This window comes from Carassius carassius, chromosome 27 (assembly GCF_963082965.1).
Source record: "Carassius carassius chromosome 27, fCarCar2.1, whole genome shotgun sequence".
In the NCBI taxonomy this organism is placed as follows: Eukaryota; Metazoa; Chordata; class Actinopteri; order Cypriniformes; family Cyprinidae; genus Carassius; species Carassius carassius.
Window position 1 is genome coordinate 6,724,532 of NC_081781.1, and position 23,455 is coordinate 6,747,986.

At 35.1% G+C, this 23,455-nt stretch overlaps 2 protein-coding genes across 2 annotated transcripts in view; both read left to right on the forward strand.

Moving 5' to 3' along the window:
• The first annotated feature begins 264 nt into the window (after positions 1-264).
• LOC132106559 (24-hydroxycholesterol 7-alpha-hydroxylase) lies at positions 265-14,013 on the forward strand. The gene is made up of 12 exons (XM_059512344.1): positions 265-449; positions 1,469-1,604; positions 1,812-1,986; positions 4,217-4,366; positions 4,560-4,653; positions 6,169-6,264; positions 6,364-6,454; positions 7,432-7,565; positions 7,784-7,879; positions 8,846-8,934; positions 11,937-12,024; positions 13,080-14,013. Exons 1-12 carry the CDS (start codon positions 273-275, stop codon positions 13,146-13,148), a joined length of 1,395 nt encoding a protein of 464 aa, XP_059368327.1. The 5' UTR covers positions 265-272; the 3' UTR covers positions 13,149-14,013.
• A 1,106-nt stretch (positions 14,014-15,119) lies between these two features.
• Positions 15,120-23,455, forward strand: part of rcan2 (regulator of calcineurin 2) — a 65,226-nt gene continuing 56,890 nt past the window's right edge. The window contains exons 1-2 of the mRNA XM_059512346.1: positions 15,120-15,347; positions 18,971-19,188. Of these exons, the coding sequence (XP_059368329.1) occupies positions 18,973-19,188 (216 nt within the window). The 5' untranslated portion in view covers positions 15,120-15,347; positions 18,971-18,972. The remainder of the gene's footprint in view (positions 15,348-18,970; positions 19,189-23,455) is intronic.

Genomic DNA, 23,455 nt, shown 5'->3' on the forward strand with positions numbered 1-23,455 from the left:
CAGCGCCTGCAACACCTGTCTCCCAGTGGGAGGGGCTATCTAGATCAGGGGGGAGCTTAATCATTTAGTAGGAGGGGTTGTGTTATGGTGTGAGCTAGTGTTATGAAGTCACACGGGGTTCATAGTGGGAGGAGTTAGCGGTGTGGTGGGAGGATTTAGTTTCGTGGCTCAGATCAGTCACAACGAGGGAATCCGATCTGATACGTGACCTCTGATCAGTGTAATTAGATACAGATTAGACACAAACTCATCATATACACTCCTAGGTCGCGATGGAATGGATTACTTTAATTTTGACTGTGTCTATTGTGATTATTTCTTTTAATCTTCTCTTTGGCAAAAGTCATCCCAATGCTCCTCCGTGCATAAGAGGTTGGATACCTTGGTTTGGTGCTGCTTTTGAATTTGGCAAAGCACCGTTGCATTTCATTCAGCAAGCCAGAGACAAAGTAAGTTTGTCCACTGGGAAATTACTTGAATAAAGACTCATAACTGTATAGTCCAGGTGATTTGCATATGTCGATTTTATATATATATATTTTATATTATTATAATATTTGCATATATTTTTTATTTTATTACTGCAGTGGGATTTCAGACATTTGATTTCAGGGATTTCAAAATTTTTCTCCAGAACATTTGTTATGTAAAAAAAAAAAAAAAAAAAAAAAAAAACATTTAAAAGGTTGGTAACAGTCTTTCGCATAAATCATACAGGGTTGGCCTGGCAATGGGTCCAGAAGTCCAGCTCCTCCCCTGCCAATTTTGATAAACCTGTTGCACTCACCTACTGTACAAAAATATAAAAGTGCAGTCTGATCATTTTGATTTTTAGAGCAGAAGTTTTTTTAAAGTAACAGTTTGTCAGTATAATTCTATATTTTACACGTTCTCCTAAAATGATCAGCACATTATTATTACTATAATTATTTTAAACAATATTAGAAAATGTGCCATCAGTCTTTGTATCTTAACTACACATATTTGCTTTGCATGCTTGTTTATATATTTATTTAATTGTGATGGCTGGCTGTTTATACTTTCAATAGCAACTACAAAAAATTAACCCAGATGCTGTGCTGGAGCCCTGCGGTCGATCTTGAAGTGTTTTGTTTTTGTGCTGTGCCATACTAACCGAGTTTGAAGACAGTTCAGTTCAGCACCACTAATTTATGCAACTAGGACAGAAGCTGCACACAGTGGCCCTTTTTGACACAATTTTTGTTCTGGGCATCGCTGTGCCAGTTCTCTGAAAGCATGGGAGATAATGAGAGGTTTTTTGAATAGACTACTGCTCTATAAAATTCAGTAATTGCTTCTGCCAAGGAAAGAATTTTTTTAAGGTTCTGTCAAGGTTTTTTCCCCTGCCCACTTAATTTGCATCTTAATATAAGATTTAATAATTTGTATGAAATATAAATAATAAAGCTTCATTTCTAAAAGTATAATAGTGTGATTGTCCTTCTAGTATGGCCCAGTTTTCACTGTTGTAGCTGCTGGGAAGAGACTGACATTTGTGACCCTAAATGAGGATTTCCGAGCTTTTTTCACTTCCAAAGATGTTGATTTTGAACAAGCAGTGCAAGAAGCTGTTCACAACACAGGTACAGTATAATGCTCATGGTAAATGTTTCGATTTATAATTGATTGCTAAAGCAGTAGAATCTACATCATTACTCTCTTATACATGACCTTAGACTCTGTACTCGATGAGATGATTTATGACTGTCCTTGACTGACTTCCTGATTGGACGTCATCAGTATTGTAGTCTGTAATAATGTGATAATGTTAACCTTGGGTTCCTGTCCAGCTTCTATCAACAAAGACTGTTTCTATAAAACCCATCCAACCTGTGCCACCATAATCAAAGGCAGACTTACTCCGGGCAACACAGCAATGCTCTCTGTTCATCTCTGTGAAGAATTTAATGACCATCTGGAGAACCTTGGAAGTAAAGGAACTGGACAGCTGAATGAGATGATCAAGTATTGTTTTCTTACTTGAATTATTTACTTTGTGCTAAAGTATCTCTTTGAGAACAGTAGACATGCCTTCTTCCATACATTTCACTGCAACTTTTTAACACAAAAAAGAGAAATGATGTGCTCCGTAATGCCACTGCATATCAATGGATTATGCTTATGATATGTATAATATAGCAAAGCTATAACAAAATTGTGCTGATTTGCAAAAAAAGGCCTAATATTACCTAATTTGATATTGCTGAGTTAAAAAAATGTGACCCTTTCCATAATGCACAACAATTACATATGTATCAGCCTACTGGCAGTTTTAATTTTTAATTTCACATTCCAAGTATCTTATTTTATTTTAATAATTTCAAATATCAGTATTCAACATTTTATGTTTAATATATATATATATATATATATATACATATATATATATATATATATATATATATATATATATATATATATATATATATATATATATACTGAACTAAATTATAAACGCAACACTTTTGTTTTTGCCCCCATTTTTCATTAGCTGAACTTAAAGACTTTTACTATGTACACAAGAGGCCTATTTCTCTCAAATATTGTTCACAAATCTGTCTAAATCTGTGTGAGTGAGCACTTCTCCCTTGCCGAGATAATCCATCCACCTCATGTGTGGCATATCAAGATGCTGATTAGACAGCATGATTATTTCACAGGTGTGCCTTAGGCTGGTCACAATATAAGGCCACTCTAAAATGTGCAGTTTTACTGTATTGGGGGGTTCGGGGGGTCCCAAAACCAGTCAGTATCTGGTGTGACTACCATTTGCCTCATGCAGTGCAAAACATCTCCTTCGCATAGAGTAGATCAGGTTGTTGATTATGGCCTGTGAGAACTGGGATGTTTTCAGCTTCCAGGAGTTGTGTACAGATCGATGAGGACGACGAGCATGCAAATGAGTTTCCCTGAGATAGTTTCTGACAGTTTGTGCAGAAATTCTTTGGTTATGCAAACCGATTGTTGCAGTAATTGCACCCTCCCTCAAAACTTGCGACATCTGTGGCATTGTGCTGTGTGATAAAACTGCACATTTTAGACTGGCCTTTTATTGTGGCCCGCCGAAGGCACACCTGTGCAATAATCATGCTGTCTAATCAGCATCTTGATATGCCACACCTTTGAGGTGGATGGATTTTCTTGGCAAAGAAGAAGTGCGCACTAACACAGATTTAGACAGATTTGTGAACAACATTTGAGAGAAATAGGCCTTTTGTGTACATAGAAAAAGTCTTAGATTCAAAGTCTTAGAGTTCAGCTCATGAAAAATGGGGGAAAAACAAAAGTGTTGTGTTTATAATTTTGTTCAGTGTGTATATATATATATATATGTGTGTGTGTATTTGTAATTGCTGTTTAAATGGTCTTCCAATGGTCTTGCTGTATAAATGGCAAGAACCTTGCATTTTTGATTGTGCCATTACAAACATTTAAAGTCACTTTTATGGACTTTTAAAGTAAATATTCCCTCCTTGTTGATTTTGATTGCTTCCATTGCCCTCATTTGTAAGTCGCTTTGGATAAAAGCGTCTGCTAAATGACTAAATGTACATGTCCTGCATTAAACAGTGTGTAAACATATCTAAATGCAACTTCAGATTTAGCTTCTGTGTTTCTTCTGCAGTGCAAAGTTGATTTTTTTTGACACTGATTTCAGCTCAAATGTTTTATTGTTCTAATTCACTGATTAAATGTAAGAATTTGACTCAAAAATGAATGGACTCTGTTAGAAAAAGAAAATGTCTTCATGAAGGTAAAAATGGCTATAAAATGTAAAAATCAGTTTAAACTTGTTGGAAAATATAAATTTCTATCAGCTTGAACTGACCACACAGAATATGAAGAATATCAAAAACTTTAGGAGCCAGCTGTCTACGTCAGTCCTTAAGATACCAGCACAATAAAACACTCACAAAATATAATCTAATAATCCTTATGGATAACATCCCAGAAAATATCAAGATACCTTTTTTTATTAATATCGCACACCCCTAGTGTCATGCTTAAGGGAAACAGGCACTATTATTGTCAAATCAGCAACTCAAAATTAGTAAGAAACAAATATTGCAACAAAACAATGCAGTGCAGTGTAATACACTATACATTAATATTATTGTATATTTTAATATTTCAATATAATCAAATTTATTTATTTTTTGAAAACTGTATTATACACTTTGTTTCTTGTTTTCAGGAGTGTTATGTATCCAGCAGTAATGAGCAACTTACTGGGCCGATGTAACTCCCCTAGTAATTCCCTCACAAGGCAGGAGTTCCTGGAGAAGTTCACAACATATGATGAAGGATTTGAATATGGCTCCCAACTCCCAGACTTGTTCTTGAAGTGTGTGAGCGCTGCTGGCACAATAGTACTAAAAGCTGCAATTATAAAACACAATTAGTCTCCCGAATCATGTTTATAAGTTATTTGAAAAATAATCAGCTAAAGGCCTTGCATATCGACATACATTTCTGTTTAAATACATTCAAAATATCTGTAACCAAAGAGTTAAAGGATGCATCTTTTGTGTTTTCAGGCAGTGGGCAAACTCAAAGCAATGGCTCCTTTCTCTGCTAAGAAATATGGCTATCAGAGCACAGGAGACCCTCTACAATGAGAATGATGGAAAGGTAATATTGGTAGTAGTTTAATTAGATTTAATTAAATGACTGTACTAATTACGCTCTCTAAAAAGTATTGCATTACTTGTTGCTAATTACTTTCTAAAGTCCATGTCAACTTTGATCAGTATAACAAGGATACAAGGATAGACAAGATTTTTTAATACTTTCCAATAAATAATATAAAATTGCATAAATTATTCTTGAACTGACTAAAAGTATTTAAAGGGAGAAAGTTACATTAAAACAATGCAGTTACATCAGAATTACCTTTAATGACATTACAGAAAAATTAAGAGTAATCCCTTACTTTACTTTTTCAAGGGGAAGTAGGCCTACTTAAATTACAGCAATTAATGGCTTAGTATGATACACCGAACACTGTGGATTTCTTATCTGCCAACTGTTTTACTCGCTAAACAGAGCTGACTTGTCAAAAATGTGTTGAATTGCCTTTAAAATGTTTACTTAAAGAAATAGTTCACCCAAAAATGAAAATTAGCTGAAAATACTTACCCCCAGGCCATCAGATGTTTGTTCATCTGAACAGATGTTGAGAAATTCAGTTTATCACTTGCTTACCAATGGATTCTCTACAGCTATTAGAAAAATAACAATAATTCACAAATAATCCACATGACTCCAGTCCATTAAATGTTTTGCGAAGTGAAAAGCTATGTTTTTGTAAGAAATTAATTCATCATTAAGGCATTTTTATTTAAATCCATAGCTTCTGGTCAAAATACAAGTCCATAATTTATAATAATGCTTCCATCAGCAAAAAATTTCAATATGTTGTCTTCTCATATTAATATCCATACACTTATTTGTTTAGGATTTTCTTTGGACTGTTTTCACTTGTAAAATGAGCTTAATCTGTGCATATTTCTCTCCTGAGTCAAATTGTTACAATATTATAGACAGAAGCAATGGCTTGAAGTTAAAAACGTATTAATGATGGATTTGTTTTTTTACAGACATGCAGCTTTTCACTTAACAAGAGGTAAATTGATGGTCTGGAGCCATGTTGATTACTGTTGTCACTGATCTTGATCTTGAAACTCATGGAACAAGAGTTCAAGGCCAAACTTAATCTTTCTTATGGCTGTGTTGAATGCAGTAGCCCCTCACTGCAGTACACAAGATCCATCCAGGGGGTGGAGATGGGTAGCTTTAAGGATCGGGGGTGGAAACGGTTAGGTTTATGGTTATGTAAGGTGGGAGGAGTTGGATCTGGATCCCACCTAGCTCCCTGGATCTTGTGTTCTGCAGTGAGGACCATCCAGCTGAATGTGTACATGAACATTTTTGCCCCAACAGATGGAGCTAAAGAGTTTTCGTTCGGGCTTCTTAGCTTTTTTGCAGGACTATATGGCATTTGAAGATTTACAGTTTTGTTCTTCTCATCTTCATAAATAATTTTTGATTTTGGAATCAGCATAATATTAGAAATCTATCTGCAGTATTTAGCCATTGTATAATAAAATCCCAAATCGTTTCTGATCTGTCACTGTTTCTCTTTAGACTTTACTACAGCACCTGGCTACTGCAATAAGTGACAAATATCTTCCCAATTATGGTTTACTTTTGCTTTGGGCTTCCCTGGCAAATGCTATACCAGTAAGTGAGAGGTTCAGTGCTATAACACAGTATCTTTCTATGTGTAAGCTCAGATTTGACATTCAAGTAATGAGGACAAACGTTTTTACTTTTTACTAGATTACATTTTGGGCCATTGCTTTTATTTTGGCCAATCCTGAAGCGTATAAGATTGCAATGGATCAGATCAACGCTGCCCTCAGAGACCAAGGTAAAACCAATATTCAGTTCAATTCAATTCAAGTTTATTTGTATAGCAGTATTTATGGTACAAATTATTGCAAAGCAACTTTACAGAAAATTAAGTTTCTACAATATTTAGTAGTAGCTTATCAGTGGTGACTTATCTTAAAGTTTATGTGGAATATCTTAAAACCAATGGTTTTCAAACTGTACAGCCCCACCCAGACTGGTTTCATTTATAACTTTCAGTATAAACTACACAATTAACTAACATTATGTACTATCATTTAAAAATGTACGGTATGTAAGATTTTATGTTTTTTATTGACCAAGGCTGCATGTATTTAATAAAAAAAAAAAAAAAAAAAAAACAGTAAAAGCAGTAATATTGTGAAATATATATTATATATTTTAAAATGTAATTTATTCCTGTGATGACAAAGCTGAATTTTCAGCATCATTACTCCAGTCATCCTTGTCTCATCACGATCCTTCAGAAATCATTCTAATATGCTAATTTAGTGTACAAAAATAATTTCTTTCAACATTATAAATGTTGAAAAAAAAATCTAAAAAAATTTTTTTTGTGTGAAAATCTTGAGATATATTTTTTTCCAGCATTATTTGATCTCTCTCCGAGGCCTTTTATACATTAAACTTCCTCCATTATCCGCTAGAGGGCAGCAAACTCTTATGCATTTTTTTTATGCATTATTAAGTCTTACAGTACAATAAAACATTTTTTTTGCATTATATGTTACAAAAATAAGACATTTTCCCATATGAACATATAAACATTATTTGCATATTGCATATAGAGGTGCATGCACCTCTATATGCACAAGGCAAAAGCACATGACAGTTAAATATAAATGTAAAAATGGGTTTCACTGTGCTTCTGTGTAGGCTTTGTTACTGAATGAAACTTTCTCTTAAGCACACATCAGTAGTACTTAAAGCTATGGATAGTTAATATAGTCCTGGTGTGTTTGCTTTGCATTCAAGACAAGGAGAAGACAAGGGTGACCCTAGATGACTTACAGCACATGCCATATGTGAAGTGGTGTATCATGGAAGCCATTCGGCTGAGGGCCCCTGGAGCCATCACTCGTAAAGTAGTGCGGCCTCTCAAATTACAGGTCAGCCATGACAGATTATTCATTGTACAATGCATTTTATTTCAGTGTTTTTATGCATCGGTCTATAAGTGCAGTCTGTATATATATAGCTATATATATTAATAAGTATATAAGTATATTGAGATCAGCCCTTTTGACTCACACAGGCTAGAAAGTAAACATAACCAGGCTTTTTTTTCTCAGCTAAAAAAACTGTATGCATGTTTTCTGCATTTCAGAATTATGTTATCCCACCTGGAGACCTGCTGATGCTGTCTCCCTACTGGGCTCACCGAAACCCCAAGTATTTCCCAGACCCCGAAGATTTCAAACCTGTGAGTAACTTCCCCGTTCTGAATGATCTCAGCCACATGATGAGGTTAACACAAATTCCTCTATAAACCAAAATAAAAAAGGAAACAAGACACATGCTCATAAAATGTTTTTTATAGCAGGTAAATTGCTTTACTATTAAATGTTCCTGTACTTTTTTTTGTCTAGCTCTATGATGCAACCGGCATCTCTTTAATTGGTATTTTCTTTCAATAAAACTTCCTCTTTCCATTTTGTCTGTGAGTTCTATTGTGAATACTGAAAACTCCAGCTGTGCTCCATTAAAACAGGAATGATAGGTCTGTATGTGTTCAAGGAAACCCTGACAGTTATCTTCAAAATTAAACTTCCGGCAAACACCTGTAGAGATTCCATTACACTACTGTCTACTAATGTCTTAAAGGAAATAGCACAGCTCACAGAGACTGGGTCAGACCTACATCTATATGTTTTAAATGCTGTTTTAAGCAAAAGATATGTTTAGTTTCAAATCAACTCTCTTCTATACCGTGGAAATGCATTTAAATGAGTGCATTCATGGGTAAAGTGTAAAGGATGCATTTAAACAGTCCATTCATGGGTCACTTTCTTAATTTTCCTTAATGTAATCAAAATATTTTATACAATGAATAGATATGGTTGATGACTAAATGGACATTCAGTAGTATTTTGCATCGGAAAACTATTGTTTTGAATCTACGAAAATCTTGGAAGGCAGGGTTTTTTGACCAATTTTAAAGACTTCTTTGATTTTTGATGCAACTCAAGGGCAGTTATACATTTATGAGCACAATAAAGCCGCATTAGTGAACAGATGGCAATTGCATTGAGATTAATTCAGAGATTACTGTAAATATGTCTTGTTATTAAACTAAATCTTGGAGTGCTGGAAGACAGGCTGAAATGGTGTATTCTGGACTGGCCCTCGTCTGAGTGGATTATTTTTAATGAAACTTCTCTTCCCACAGGAACGATGGGAAATGGCAGATTTAGAAAAGAATGTCCACTTGGAAGGGTTTGTGGCATTTGGAGGGGGAAAAAATCAGTGCCCAGGAAGGTTAGAAAAACTCTTGTGTTTATACAAAATAATCATCATGTACACTGGAAGATAATAACATTCAATGAACTTAATTAACTCGAGGAAAGTATTCCATGCAACCGAGTATAATTACTAAAACTGAATATATAAATAATATTTTTTTTTCATGTCCACTAGATAAATTTGTAATTTATTAAGTAATAAATGTATATATTTATATTTCATTTTGAGCTTTTTGTCAGACATTTGCTATTAATATTATAGAATGCAACATGTTGCAACACATTAATTGATAGTAAAATGTAAGATGATTAATTTAGTTATTTTAATTCATAAAAGTTTTTTTTTTCTTAGTGCATTTTGTTTCTTTTCCCCTGGTACAGCTTCACTGAACTGCACAAACAATGCAATTGATCTTCATTTTCATCACCATTCATCATCATCATTTAAGCATCATTCATGAAGTCAATTCAGAGATGTTTGGGATTTCAAACCATGCACATCTGACCCTGTTGTGTTTGAGTTCCTTTTCCAGTAGAGAAATACCTAAATATAAAAATGCCAGTCAAATTATGTTAAGGAAAGCAATACAATTTTATTCAGCAATAAAATCAGACAGTAATGGTATCATACATATCAAAACTTCTCTAGTTTAAATCAAAAAAAGCATTTTTTAAGAGCGGTTCAGCTGATGCTCTTGTGTTCTAGAATTTAAAAACAGGTCCTTAAAGATTAAAGGCTCTTTTAACTGTAAGCAGGACTATATTATCCATTTTGAGCATTATAAAAAAATAATATACTTTTTCATTTAAAACATAAAAGTTGGAAGCTCCGTTGCTGAGTCGTGGGCTGTTTTGCCCTCTAGCAAGGTTTAGTGGTTTGGTAGCAGGAACGCTATAGGTTCAACTTGTCCTATAGCAAATGCCACAAGCTGCATCAACCCTTGTTTCCCCTTTGGCTCTCTTGCTGAGAATGTCAGTTCCCTCAGGTTATTTACAACTGGCACAAAAAAATGAATATTTGCTGTAACCACCAAGACCTTTATCAGGGTGTGATTTGAATTACAAGCGATATTTGTAAATTGTTGAGTTGCATTATTGATAGTGTGCACTATATGGCTCCATTCCTGGTATACTGAAATGTTGATATAGATTCATGACACTGCTTTTATGTTGCACTGAGCATGGCCCTTATGTCCCAGCCCTTTGGTCCCATACTGTTGACATTATGAAGGCCCTGGGGAGTGTGTGGCCAGGGTCATTATGATGTTAATAGAGCCATATAAAGAACTTTCCCAGTTGCACAGGAAGATCAAAAGCATAGGCAAAGACCAGTGACCTTTCGAAACCCACCAGAATAAATGCATCTACGTTTAGTTCAGTCTGGGAATATATGAGAGGGAGAAACAGAAGAAAGAGAGAGGTGGTGTAAATACAGAGAAAAAGGGAGATTACAGACAGGTTACTTTTTCTTTTTTCAATTCTCTGTTGCTGTTCGGTCTTTTTTGACCAAACATTTTTTTTTATTATTCTTTTATGTTTTACTTCATTGCAAGGATATGGAACTTGGTAAAGGTTTTGGCACTTGCTATGTGAACACATACTGTACACACACACACACACACACACACACACACACACACACAAACACACAACATTCATGGACATGATTCAAAAAGGTTAAATGGTCCTAAAAAGTCACAATTTACTGTCATTGGAAACGAATGGGAAATTAATCTTATCTAGTTTGGTACTGCACCCAAACAAAATCTTACTGAAAGCTAATTTTTTGATATATATTAGCCTCAAATTTGGAACATAGCTTGTTTAGATTTATGGCTTTGATTTTTACATCATAAATATTTAGTAAAATTTATGGAAAATATATTTTTCATATAAAATGTTTGTGCATTTTTCATAATAATGAACTTAATTTTCAAGTAAATGCTCAGATGCTCCAAAAAGTGGTTAAAATAAAAAAAAAAAAGTATCACAACTGTCCCATAAATATAATTTAGTACCATAAAATCCCCTAAAACTCTAAAATATGAAATTATAAAACTAAAATATATAACATTCATTTTCATTGGAAAATAAATCCATCATTTTTGACCACCATGTGAGCAGCACCTGAGGGTTAATAATAATTTTTATAATTAAAAAAACATTATAAATTATATATGATAAATATAATAAATTCATTAAAACAAAAATGAATTGAACAAATTAAAAACCGATATAAAAATTATTCTCCGCTATTGAAGTGTAGACTGCCACTTTCTTTCTAGAATAATTTCATATGCCATTGAAATATTGAATCCATACCAACTTCCTGCCTTCAAATGTCACATTGTCATGAGGCGGCTTTGTAATGACTACTCAGGCTTGTATAGATCTCTTAGCTGGATGCTGCCATAAATTAGTACACTGAGTGTGGCAAACCCACGTATTTCATTTCCCCTCACTCAATCTGATTTGATTTTGATCATTTTAGGAGATTGGCTACTTGCGTCACAAACACAGTGCCCCTGAATGAGTCACGGCCCTCAAGGTTATTTGGGCTGATTATTTCAAACATGACTTGCATCTCTCGCCCTCCCTTTATTGCCTCCCATTATTCCTTTCTATGTCTCATCCAGGAACCATCTTGTTCTCCATGCTGTAACTCATTCACTTCGAGTCACCTGATATTCCTCTTCCCCAATCCGCCTCCAAACAAAGCCACTGTGGCTATGAATGCACCTGGAATTTGAACGCAAAACAAGACATTCATTCACATTTTGCTTTTCTACCTGCAATTTCAATCACAGTTTTTCCAGTGTTCAGCAGCACTCGAGGGAGGGTGCAATGGCAGCTAGACAGCATGCAATATTCCATCAGAATACTAATACACAATACCATTCAAATAGGCTTGTGAAGTGATGAGCACTTCAGTACGATGAGTTTTTCTTTCTTCATGAGAAAGAGCACATTAAAAAGAAAGTGACAATAAGAAGCACTTGTTGTTTATTGTGTCAACAGGTGGTACGCTGTTATGGAATTGCATATGTTTGTGGCACTCATCCTCTACAAGTTTGAATTCACCCCGCTGGATCCAGTACCCAAACCGGTAAGAGGCTTGAGAAAGAGTAACATCCAATGGAGAATGGTGAATAAGCCTTGAAAGAGATGGCTTCAAAGTAGGCATTAGGTTAATCATTTCCATATGTGTTTCTATGGCAGTATTTACCCAACAACAGCCCAATTGAATGCTTAAGCAGCATCCAGCTCTTTACCCTTGCAATTCTCAGGCCTGACCAAAAATAGCTTTGTAAGTTTCGCCCACCAACGACTAAGTTCATACGAGGAACGTTGATCTAAATATGAATCGTGCATTCATCTATTTTATGGGTCATTAATGTATACTTTTGGAGGGGAGCAAGATTTGTTTTACAACTAGATAAATACATAATAAATTGATAAATCATTTTAGATTTTAATTTTTTTGGCAGTTTTATTATCAGACCCAGACAGAACAAAACCAATCCAAATAAAGAAATTAATACATACACTACTGTTTAAAAGTTTGAGGTCAGTAAAAAAAATGGTTTTTGGAAAGAAATTTATACTTTTATTTATAAATGTATAATTTATACTTTTTCAACTGACCAAAAGACAATTATAATGTAACAAAAAGAAAAATCTTTTTCATATAAATGCTGTTCATTTGAACTTTATATGCATCAACCCGTCTTGAAAAAATTATTTCAGCATTGGTAATAAAAAGAAATGTTTCTTGAGCAGCAAATTAGCATATTAGATTCATTTCTGAATGATCATGTGGCACTGAATGGTTTCTGAAAATATAGCTTTGCCACAGGAATAAATTACATTTTGAAATATATTAAAATAAACACCTTTTATTTTAATTTGCAATGGTATTTCTGTTTACCGTTACTGTTTAAGTGACTTTTTATCAAATAAATGCAAGAGACCTCTTTCAAAAACATTAAAATATCTGACCAATGCCATATTTTGAACAGTATTGCATTAGATGTATAGATATTTGGATAAAACCAAAAATAGTTTGAAAAGTTAAATCATTTGTTTGCAGATGCAATCTGATTACTTTGATAGAATACAGCATTGTATATTTTATATATATTATATATTTTTTTCTTGCAGAGCCCTCTGCATTTGGTGGGAACCCAGCAGCCAGATGGACCCTGTACAGTGAGATACAAGCATAAATAGAGCACTCATGTTCTGAGGCCTGTGCTACTGCTTTAGAGCTTTGCTGACAGTCTTGACAAGAGTTGCAGATATCAACCGCATATCCTGGGCTAAGCTTCAGAGGTTTGAAGCATCACGGTGAATGTTAAACAGTGACTTGGACACAGGCAAATACTATATCCCTCTAAAGGAAACCAGAAAATCACACAATGCTAAAGGTAATTTAGGATATTGGCTTTAATATGTATTACAGTTTTGTTGGGTCAACCTCTTGTATAACTGATGGCATAATGGAGATGATATATATATATATATAAGAAAGCACAAGGTTGTGGAAATTCCTTTCCCAGACTAAGAGACTTATTCATTTACAGGATGTAAGAAATAAAAAGAATGTATTGCTGTATGCGACTGTATGCAGACATATATTACAGTTAAACATCATGTGCACAAAATGGACGGAGTAAAGACAAGTTTATAGACAATATAACTAAGTTGAGGTTCTCTTTTGTGAAGCTGAAATATGTAAACACATTATTACGTATATAAACACCATGGTTATTTTTTCTGCAGTGTTGAAAAGGATTGTTTCTATAAACACATCTGTCTTGTAGTCTGTAAGTTCTTTACTGCATCTGTGTACACTCATTTCTGGATAATATTACATAATATTACATGACATAAGTTACATTGAGTAATTGTATGTCCTTGGGTGCAAGCATCTTTAATTTGTAAGTCAAATAGAATGTTTACATACATTAAATATATACTTGACTGAATCAATCACGCATTTGGAAGTTGAAAATCCTTTGTGCTACTTTGCAGTGCATTTCACTAAATAACAAGTTTAATTGTGTTTGAATAAAGAACATGTTTTGCTGCAGAAGTTTCCCTTCTTTATATTTCAATTTTACTTGAACAACCATGCTGTGATTTTACCAAGCAGACATCATCTTTTGTTGGTCTTAGAACTAATTTCCTGTCAAACAAACATACCCTAACCTTAAAATCCCTGTTGGATCCAGGAACATGGCCTACTTTGCAACATGGACTCCTCAAGCACAACATTCCTGAGATGTTTAGCAGAAGGGCAGTGTTAAACATGGACACTACATTCAAAAGTGGAGTGATGTAACAAAATAAAACATTAGCGTGATGCCCTTTAATTTGACATTCCTGTTCCTTCATATAATATGTCATTTAACATTCATTGACATCAATAATAATACACAGACACACACACAAACATTTTTGCATCTCAGAAATTATTGTTGTCCTGTGAATCCTTTATATTTTTAGAAACTTCAATTCTCACATAATGAGATTTATATGTATGATGAAATGATATGTGATTTAAAGATCTATAGCATTATGATCTATAGCTAGATCATAATGAGGTGAACTGGTGATGCACCTTGTTTACAATGATGGTCAAATGTGTGACTATAATTTAATTAATTAGAACCTGACGAACTGTTGAGTAAGAAATAAACAATGTCATCAAAATAAAATGTTAAGTTAGATTGTTGAATTAGAACAAACTATATCCAAGTGACTAAATAATAATAATAATAATTATATATATATATATATATATATATATATATATATTTATATATATATATATATCATAACAAGTAATTGTTAACTATGATGTTATTTTATTGCACCAACTTTGCATAGATGGTTGCACAAAACCCCATTTCAAAAACTAAATATATAGCCTAAGCAAACAAACAAATAAATAAACCTTGTAAGTGAACATGACCCGGGGACTCTACTTAAACATTTCACACTTCAACCCCTCCGATGTTCAAACCAAAACTACGCCCTTGATGACAGACATCATTTCGAGAAATCTCTGCTTTGCCCTGCACCACATTTACTAAAAACAACCTGCTGAACGTGTCACAGCAGCACCGCAACATCCAACCGCTGGTGAAAGCTTTGACGTAACTTCGACGATTTGCATATTTGCTTTTAGGAGAGCGCTATTGGTCCACGAATCCCTCCCGCGCTCGGCGCGCTGCATTTCATTAGTGGGTTGAGCAAACATCATTTGAATGCCGGGAGGCGGTCATTGGTGAATCAAGCTGTCTGCAGTAACGTCAAGAGATTAGTGAATCGCAGCTGGAATGCGAGCTTGATTCACAAAGGCAAGAGAGGAGTCAAAGCCACCGCGCAGAAGATACCCACACCGGACTGCCAATTCCCGCACAGGTAGGCTACCGAAAAACCGCGTCGACTTACTCCATTAGATCATCCTGCATCTGTACAGCAGGGCTTTGACAGGTGTTGCTGCTTTATTAATTCAGAGAGAGAAGGAAAGCGAGCGAGAGAGAGTCAAATAAATGCAGAAATTATTTCCTATTCTACTCTATATACTATTCTATATATAGTTGGTTATATATTATATATTAGTATTACATGTATTCTACATTGCTTAGATACTGCATGTCACTTTTAAACAAATGACTTTTACTCAAGAGTTTAAGGGGACGTAGAAGTTGGAAAGTCTGTATTGGTTGACAGATGGTGCTATAATAACCATCTGCACAAGAATAAAAAGAGTAAGCAAGCCATTTGATGACGCTATTGAATTTGTAATAGTAACCTAGTTTCTGAAGTGCACTCCTTGACCTTGACAGCCGCTACCAGAAGTGTAGCCTAATGTTATTGACAGTTGCTCAAACAGGTTGATGTGGCATGTTTGCCATAATGGTTTATCATATTTGAGTCATCAGACTGAGAGAAATGGCGAATATAAACCTTTATAGCAAAGAGAAGGAAAGTGAATGTCAGGTGATGACGACAGAGGGACCGCTCCTCCAATGATGACTCAAAGGGGGATGCAGCAAACAGGTTGCAGTAGGCTGTGATTGACACTTACCCTTTTCATTTTGCCCTTTGTGCACTGAAAGAATAAAACACAATGATATATTATGTAATACAGAATAATTTAGCTTTAAATAGCCTTTATTTGTACCCAGTGGCATTTAAAATATCTTGCTTGTAACAAATAAGGTCATGTACACTGTAATTTAAACTGTAAGAACATTTCCATTATAAATAATTTTCAAAAGCAGTAAATTTAATAACTAAATGGTTTTTACCCCTCATGATCTATTTGGTATCTATTAGTCCTATTGGTATCTATTAGTCCCAGCAGGGACATTTTAATTTAAATAAAAGTTTAATATAACAACATGTTCTGTTTAGTGTGCACACTAGCACCCAGTTGTGTGTTTATATTTGTTTATTGCTTTTTTTAGAATATAATTTATGGGTTGACCCCATACAGAAGCAACAGTCAAATTTCTAAAAACAGCATGGCAAATTTGCCAAAGAATATGTTTCAAATGATTTTTAATGTCTAAAAAAGAATTTGATGGAAAATATATTATTTGACAGGAATAAAATAGCATAATAATTATATTATAATTTAAGGGTTTTGTGTATATATGTGTGTATGTATATTACACACACACACAAATATGTATACATACATGTATGAAATATACATACATATAAAAAATACATATCTTAAAATAAAACTAGGGTCAGAGTAAAGTCAATATCAACAGAACATGAGGATTTTTTTTTTTAGTTTTCGCTATTTTATAATAATAGTTATTAATAATAATAATAATAATAATATGGATTAACAATATTTAAGAATGCCTATTAACCGAATTTGTTTGTGTTTAATGTTACTGTTCTCACTCTTTAGTTTGTATAGCTACAATGACCATGTGGTAAATGATATTGATTATTCTTTTAGTGAATTAGGATCCATATGTTTCCCTTGTTTAGTGACCTTGTTCATGCCTGCAAGCAAACATGTCAATGGCCTCTATAGCTTTAGATAAACAGTAGGTCTATGCTTTTTGGCACGGAAACAGTTCCAAATTTAAAAACACTGTAAATAAAGCTGAGCACCTATAACATGTCAGTGCTCATGTATAGTTTATGTACATCCTTATCTCCTATCAGGGTCATTGTGATATTGTAAATGAAATGGACCCCTAGCTGGAAGTCTTCATTTTAATCAAATGCCTCACAATCTCTGCATTTCATTAGTCCTCATTCTATTTTTAGCTGCATTTACACAGGGCAAGACTGAACCAGACAGCTCCAGCCTCTATCTATAGCCTTGAGTGAAAGTGAGAGCATGCGTGTGTGTTTGAGAGCGTGTATGTGTGACTGGTGATAGGCTATTGATCCCAAAATAGCTACGGGAGATTTAACAGTGCGTGTGACACTGGCGACAGTGCTGGCTTTGCCCGCGGACCAAGCTTGTCAGGGTGGATCACTGGAAGAAAAGGCATGTGGAAAAGCTCTATGGAAATGGGTGCAAGCTGTTCCCCACTTGCCATTGTTGTTTGTGTGGGCTGACAAGAGGCTGGCTCTGCTATAAGCCCATAACTTAATCTTTTGGCGGCGCATTAGTTACCGGGGCCAGGGGTAACATCTGCTCGGTAGGGTTCTGGGAGGTTACTGTTTCAGTTCTGTGTCACTTGCCGTGAGGATGAGCTTTTGCTGTGTACAGTGAAAATGCTGCAAACTGCTCTTGCTCCGACCTCTCATAAATGTCTTGATTGTGATACAACATATATAACAGAAAATATATCAAATCATACAAATATCTCATCAGCCAAACGCTTTTGAAAATAAAAAAATGTCTTTCTGTTTTCATCTGTTGCTGCCTATAACGACAAAGAAGATGATAATGTGAATGATATCCATTATCCTTATAGTGAAGTGGAATTATTTTCAATGTATCTGGTTCCCATGCCAAATCTGAGAGCCATATTTGAAATGAAAATTCTGTCATTGATTACTCACCCTCATGAAGTTCCAAACAAGTAAACAAAATGAACATCTTTATTGTACAATTCAACAAGCCGGCATTGTGACGTAGAACCCAGATGCACTGCAACTTGTTTGCAAGAAGAGGAATGCTCTTTCATGTGTTGTGGTACTCTAGTGAACGTGTGTCAAAGACTGACACGGAAGAGAAGAAAATGTTGAATGAAGTTGTTATTTTTGTTTTCTTTGCGAAGTAAAGAAAAGAAAAAATTAAAAAATATAAAAATAATTCTCGTAGCTTCATAAAATCATGGTTGAACCTCTGATGTCACATGGACTATTTTAACAATGTCCTTACTACTTTTCTGGGCCTAGAATGTGGTAGTTCCGCTGCTGTCTATGTAGGGTCAGAAAGCTCTCAGATTTCATCAAAAATATCTTAATTTGTGATCTGAAGATGAAGGTCTTATGGGTTTGAAACGACATGAGGGTGAGTAATTAATAACAGAATTTCCTTTTTGGGTGAACTATCCGTTTATATCTTTTTATCATATAAAGCAATTGTATCTCTTCACAAGACTTGAACTAAAGCAGAGTTTAATGATGTCTTTATAGCTTTTTCGGATCATCTAAGTTTTGGTTACCTGGATTTCAATGGAGCCAAAGAAAACTCTTAGGGTTCATTACAGATAACTTTAAAAGATTACCTAAAGTCTTATGGGTTTCGGTGAACTATCCCTTTAAATGCTGCTAAAGGAACTGTTCACCCAAAAATTTTAATTTGGCTATTTTTCACCCCGTTGTTTGTATGATTATCAGTCAATAATGGCTTCCAGTATACTGGTCTGAAGATGTCTTGGGTTTTCATAAAACTTAAAATATAGTACGGAAAATCATATGGAAATAATTTTTTTGCCATATTTAGAGCTCGACAAACAAATATGGTTATAACTGCAAAAGTGTAGAATGTAGCCTGAAAGCAATTGCTGATATTAGAAAACATCTCCACTTTTGTTGTTGTGTACAACTTACAGCCATGAAGGGAGAGCATTTATTTGCCAACATGAGAAGCGCTCCATTCCTCCAGCGGGTTTACCTCTTAGGAGGGGAAGAACTGGTAGTCCTGCAGTCCACCATGGGAGAGTCCTCACTGGGATACAGTTTCCAACAAATCACCGACTTCAATGATCTCCCCACATCCCTCTTTGCCTGCAACGTGGACCAGTCAGTATTTGAAGACCATGAGGGCAAGGTAAGGTTAAATTAAATTACTCACATATTGTTCCATCTCAACGGCACTTCATTTAAAAAGCACTTTTTAAAAAAGTTTATTGGAAGTCCACTAGTGGCACCAAATGGAGTGGCAAAATGATGGTTGTTTTCAAAAACAGAATTATAAAACATTTCAACCACTCTTTCTGCCAGTCAGCTTACAAATTCACATCATTGGTCGAGTTCAAGAGTTAAAAAGCAAGAAAGGAAAGGAGAATAACTATAAAAGAAACAATCTTTTCCCCTTAAGAGTGTTTTTAATTATTTTTATCACAGCAAAAACATCATCACAGCAGGAACAAAAGCAGTTTGATTGGTAGGTACGCTAGAATGCTCTAGTGGAAAAGCAATTCCATTGACCTGGCTGCCTTACATGATTGTGAATTAGGCCTCTCCAACCCAATTATCCATGTAGGCCAATTCAGGTGTGAAATTCAGCCTGTGGGCTCTCGTCGACTCTGCTTTCTCTTCATTTGCAAACACTCTAAGGAGTGAGTTTAGACCTAGAGGCAAGGGAGTATCTTTCACCTCCTCATGTGAAAGCCTGTTTGGGGTTTTGTCATTGGTTTTATTTCCATATGATGACCTATGGCAACATATTGACAAAATGCAGGTGAAACCTCTGAAATATTGTATTTATTCTAATGCTACACTTTCCATGCAATAAAAGTAAATAAGAATGGTCCAAAAATATTACTATTTCCAAAGTAGTCTATACCGTTTGTGAGGTATATTTTGTTGTTCCCTTTCAAGGCTATTTTATGACTAACATGATTTTTCCTTTTTTGGCGAACTCCTTTAAAGATTTATCATAAAGCATTTAGCTAGTTTTTAAAGTGGCAACATAACAGAAGTAGTGACAGATCATTTCTTCCATGTTACGATGTACATTCAAGAAACAGATTGTTGAAAAAAAATAATGGTTTGGGACTTGGTTCTATTGATCAGTTATTGATCATATAGTCGATTTAAAGGAAAGGGGCGGAGTTTATGCATACTAAATGATTGGCTGGCATGCATCACCAGAGAGAAGTCTGTAATTTCAACAGAAGATCGAGTTGCAACATTTTAAGGTCAAAACATATGCATGAGTGCATTGTAGAATAGAATGCATTTAGAAAATAGATACATTTGCATTTCATGCTGACTTTAAGCCTATCTCCTGAATGTTCTATCACTAGGAACAGGAACGGATAATTTACTGAATATTTGACCTCCAGCTGAAAATTTTGCCCAGACCTTCTTCGATCAGTTCACCGATCATGTGATATGCTGAGCTCTGCCAGGACTGTTTGTCTGCCCCTCTGACCTGCGCTGGACTGCATCACACACACATAGAAAAATAAATCAGAACACACAGGCACATACACAGTTCCTACACTGATCCGTTCTGACAGCTACTCTCAGAAAGACTAGATCATCTGAAAGAAGGGCTGTGTAAAATGTGGTCAATGACTCGCTCCATTGAGTCACAGGCTCCTGAAGGGTTCCTCTTGAAACAGAACAAGTGCTCAGTCTTTTACTCATGAACGACTCCACTAATGCGAACAAAAGGTAATTCTTGAAAAGTTTTCTTCTTGCTTCGAATTAATTTAAACCTGACTTGGCATGACTCATGTTGTTAATTTCCTTACGTAACAAGTTACAGTGTTGAAAGTTATTGTTTTAAAGGTGAATTCAGTGATCCATAATGAGGGACTAATTGTACCACACTGTTAGCTTGGTTTGGGGCAAGGTTGTGTGGCTTCAGTGCTTTTGCTAAAAGTTAGGTTACACTGTAGCCGAATAGAGTTTCAGTAACACTATGGCACTGTGGGCGTCATGCAGCAATTTTTTATTTTTTTGATGATGTACCAGTCCTGGTCCTAATTAAAAATTAATAAAGTATCAAAACAGTTAAACAAACTAAAACACTGCAGAATCATTTGTGTGTCACCCAGCAGTACACAATAATACAATTTCTGAATACATTAGTGTTTCATTTCGAAATTGGCTGAATTAATGATTCAATGACTCCCTTGTATCGTTCCTGAATGAATTAAAGGAGACATATTATGCCCCTTTTTACAACATGTAATATAAGTATCTGGTGTTCCCAGAATGTGTCTGTGAAGTTTCACCTCAAAATACCCCACAGATAATTTATTAAATAATTTTGAATGGAAGCAGAAACACACTGTTTTTCGGGTATGTCTCTTTAAATGAGCTTCTGCTCCCCGCCCCCTTTTCAACTATTACAGCTGCTACCTGCAAAACACATCTGTTTTGGTTATGTTTATTACGCTGAAATCATGAGTATTAAACCGTATTAGTTTAAACTTCTGATATCCGTTTTTTTTTTTGAGTGCACACATCAGAAGCACACAGAGAGAAAGTGGCTGTCACAGCATGTGAGTACTAAACTAAGTTCTTATTCACACACAAGTTTATGTTAAAAACACTCAAGTTACAAAAACAGTCGGTTATGTCTGTGAAGGTAAACAGCTGGGAAATAAATTGCATGTTTATTTTAGATCTGTGTGGCAGCAGCAATATACAGTAAATAATCAATAAATCCACTGCTGTCTTGTCTCCTCTTAAGCTGGGACTCTAAACAGTGTTCTGTGCCGGTCTGTGCACCCAAAGGCAAAACAGTTAGCATGTTTTGCTCAAACTTTCGCCATGGCATTAGAGCTGGTACACCCTTGTCGCTAGCGAAATCAAAATGACAGAGCCATGGTTGGAAGCTTACATATTAAGGGGTGGCAATATTATAATGAGATCCCTTTGCAACATCACTAGGGGAACGAAATCAGATGCGCTTGTTTTTTCAGATGCTTGCAGAAAAAGGCTTACCAAAAAAAGTTACTGCGTTAATCTTTTTCACCTTTCCTTGGTTGGTAGATGCACCATCTACTGGTGTACTGATGCAACTTGCAGAAAGAATCATTGAAAAACGAAACATCAACTATTGAATGAATTAAATTTGATTAAATATTATGTATATTTTGTGCACCATCATAGTTTCTCTTTTTTTATAATTTTTTTAAAACTATTCTAGCATTTATTAATAAAATTGGCCAAATAGTATCATGGCAGTCCATGACAATTTTGCTGCAAGTCATACGATGTAGTATTTTTGAGTTTGAGCAAAGCTGTCATCAGCAATTTAGCCAAATAGCAGAAATTCAAAGAATAATAGATTGCTTCGTGAACATCAACTGAAAGCTGAATGCCAGTGTCTATTACAGAACAAAATCCTATCATAAAAGAGGGAACATATGCTTAATTAGGCAGCTAATTATGCTGATAATACTGCTCTGAATGTTTGACTATTTCCCCTACAAATGCCATGAAATATTAACCGATTAACAGAGCATGATTGCATCTCCTGTACTGGCCAACTTGCATTAATGGCTTTTTGCTGAGCTGTTTACTCTTGATAAAGATCTTCTCTCCTTCCTCTTGAATTGATTACAGAGCACATGGTCGTGGGATGCAGAAGCTGTCTGATGGTTACTCAACTGATTGCTGTTTAATAAATCTGTCTCCGATTGGAAGCCACGAAGGCTGGAAATGCTAAAGTATAGTCAGTCGCTATAACCTAAATTGCACTTTAATTTGATTTATATATTGTTTCTTACTTACAAAGTTGAAAACCGGACTATAAGATTTAAAGTATTTGATTTAAAAAAAAAACACTGATTCAATATGAACAACTAGTTAAATAAACTCTCCCAAGCATACTTAGTTTATACAAAAGTTCACATCACATTAACAGTTCCCGGTTCATTTAGAATCAGATACAATCAAGAAATGAGTTGTGTTTCATTTAGGGGAGTCATTTGAACTCTAAACGATTCACTTACTGATATATAAATGGCAAACTAATGCTTTAAAGGTACAGAGAATCGATAGATGTTGGAAAATTATGTAAAACTAAGCTCCTGAAACCACAAGAGCTTGATAAAAAAAAGCACGGATGGTATTATAGTTAATGCCATAATGTCATCTGCATAATCTTAGCAGGAATTATTATATTTCTAACCTTATATTTCACTCATGTGTACGAGATGATTGCATTTTAAACATTCTCCCCCCTAGCCGGCTGCTGGCCATAGCCCCCTGTGACCCTGCAATCCCTTCAGTGCAAAGTATTCAGCATCCCTGATTGGATTTGGCAAACATCCGGAGAGCAATGGAATGCTCCAGATTCATGAAGCTTAATGACAGATGACAGCGAGACAGAATAGACTGTGCTATTCTTG

What these genes read in the sequence shown, in the direction of transcription:
- LOC132106559 (XM_059512344.1), top strand. Translation starts at nt 273, where the DNA reads ATGGAATGGATTACTTTAATTTTGACTGTGTCTATTGTGATTATTTCT. An exon ending in CAGCTGAATGAGATGATCAA is followed by an intron (nt 1,987 to 4,216) that starts GTATTGTTTTCT and finishes TCTTGTTTTCAG; the next exon opens with GAGTGTTATGTATCCAGCAG. An exon ending in ACCCCGAAGATTTCAAACCT is followed by an intron (nt 7,880 to 8,845) that starts GTGAGTAACTTC and finishes CTCTTCCCACAG; the next exon opens with GAACGATGGGAAATGGCAGA.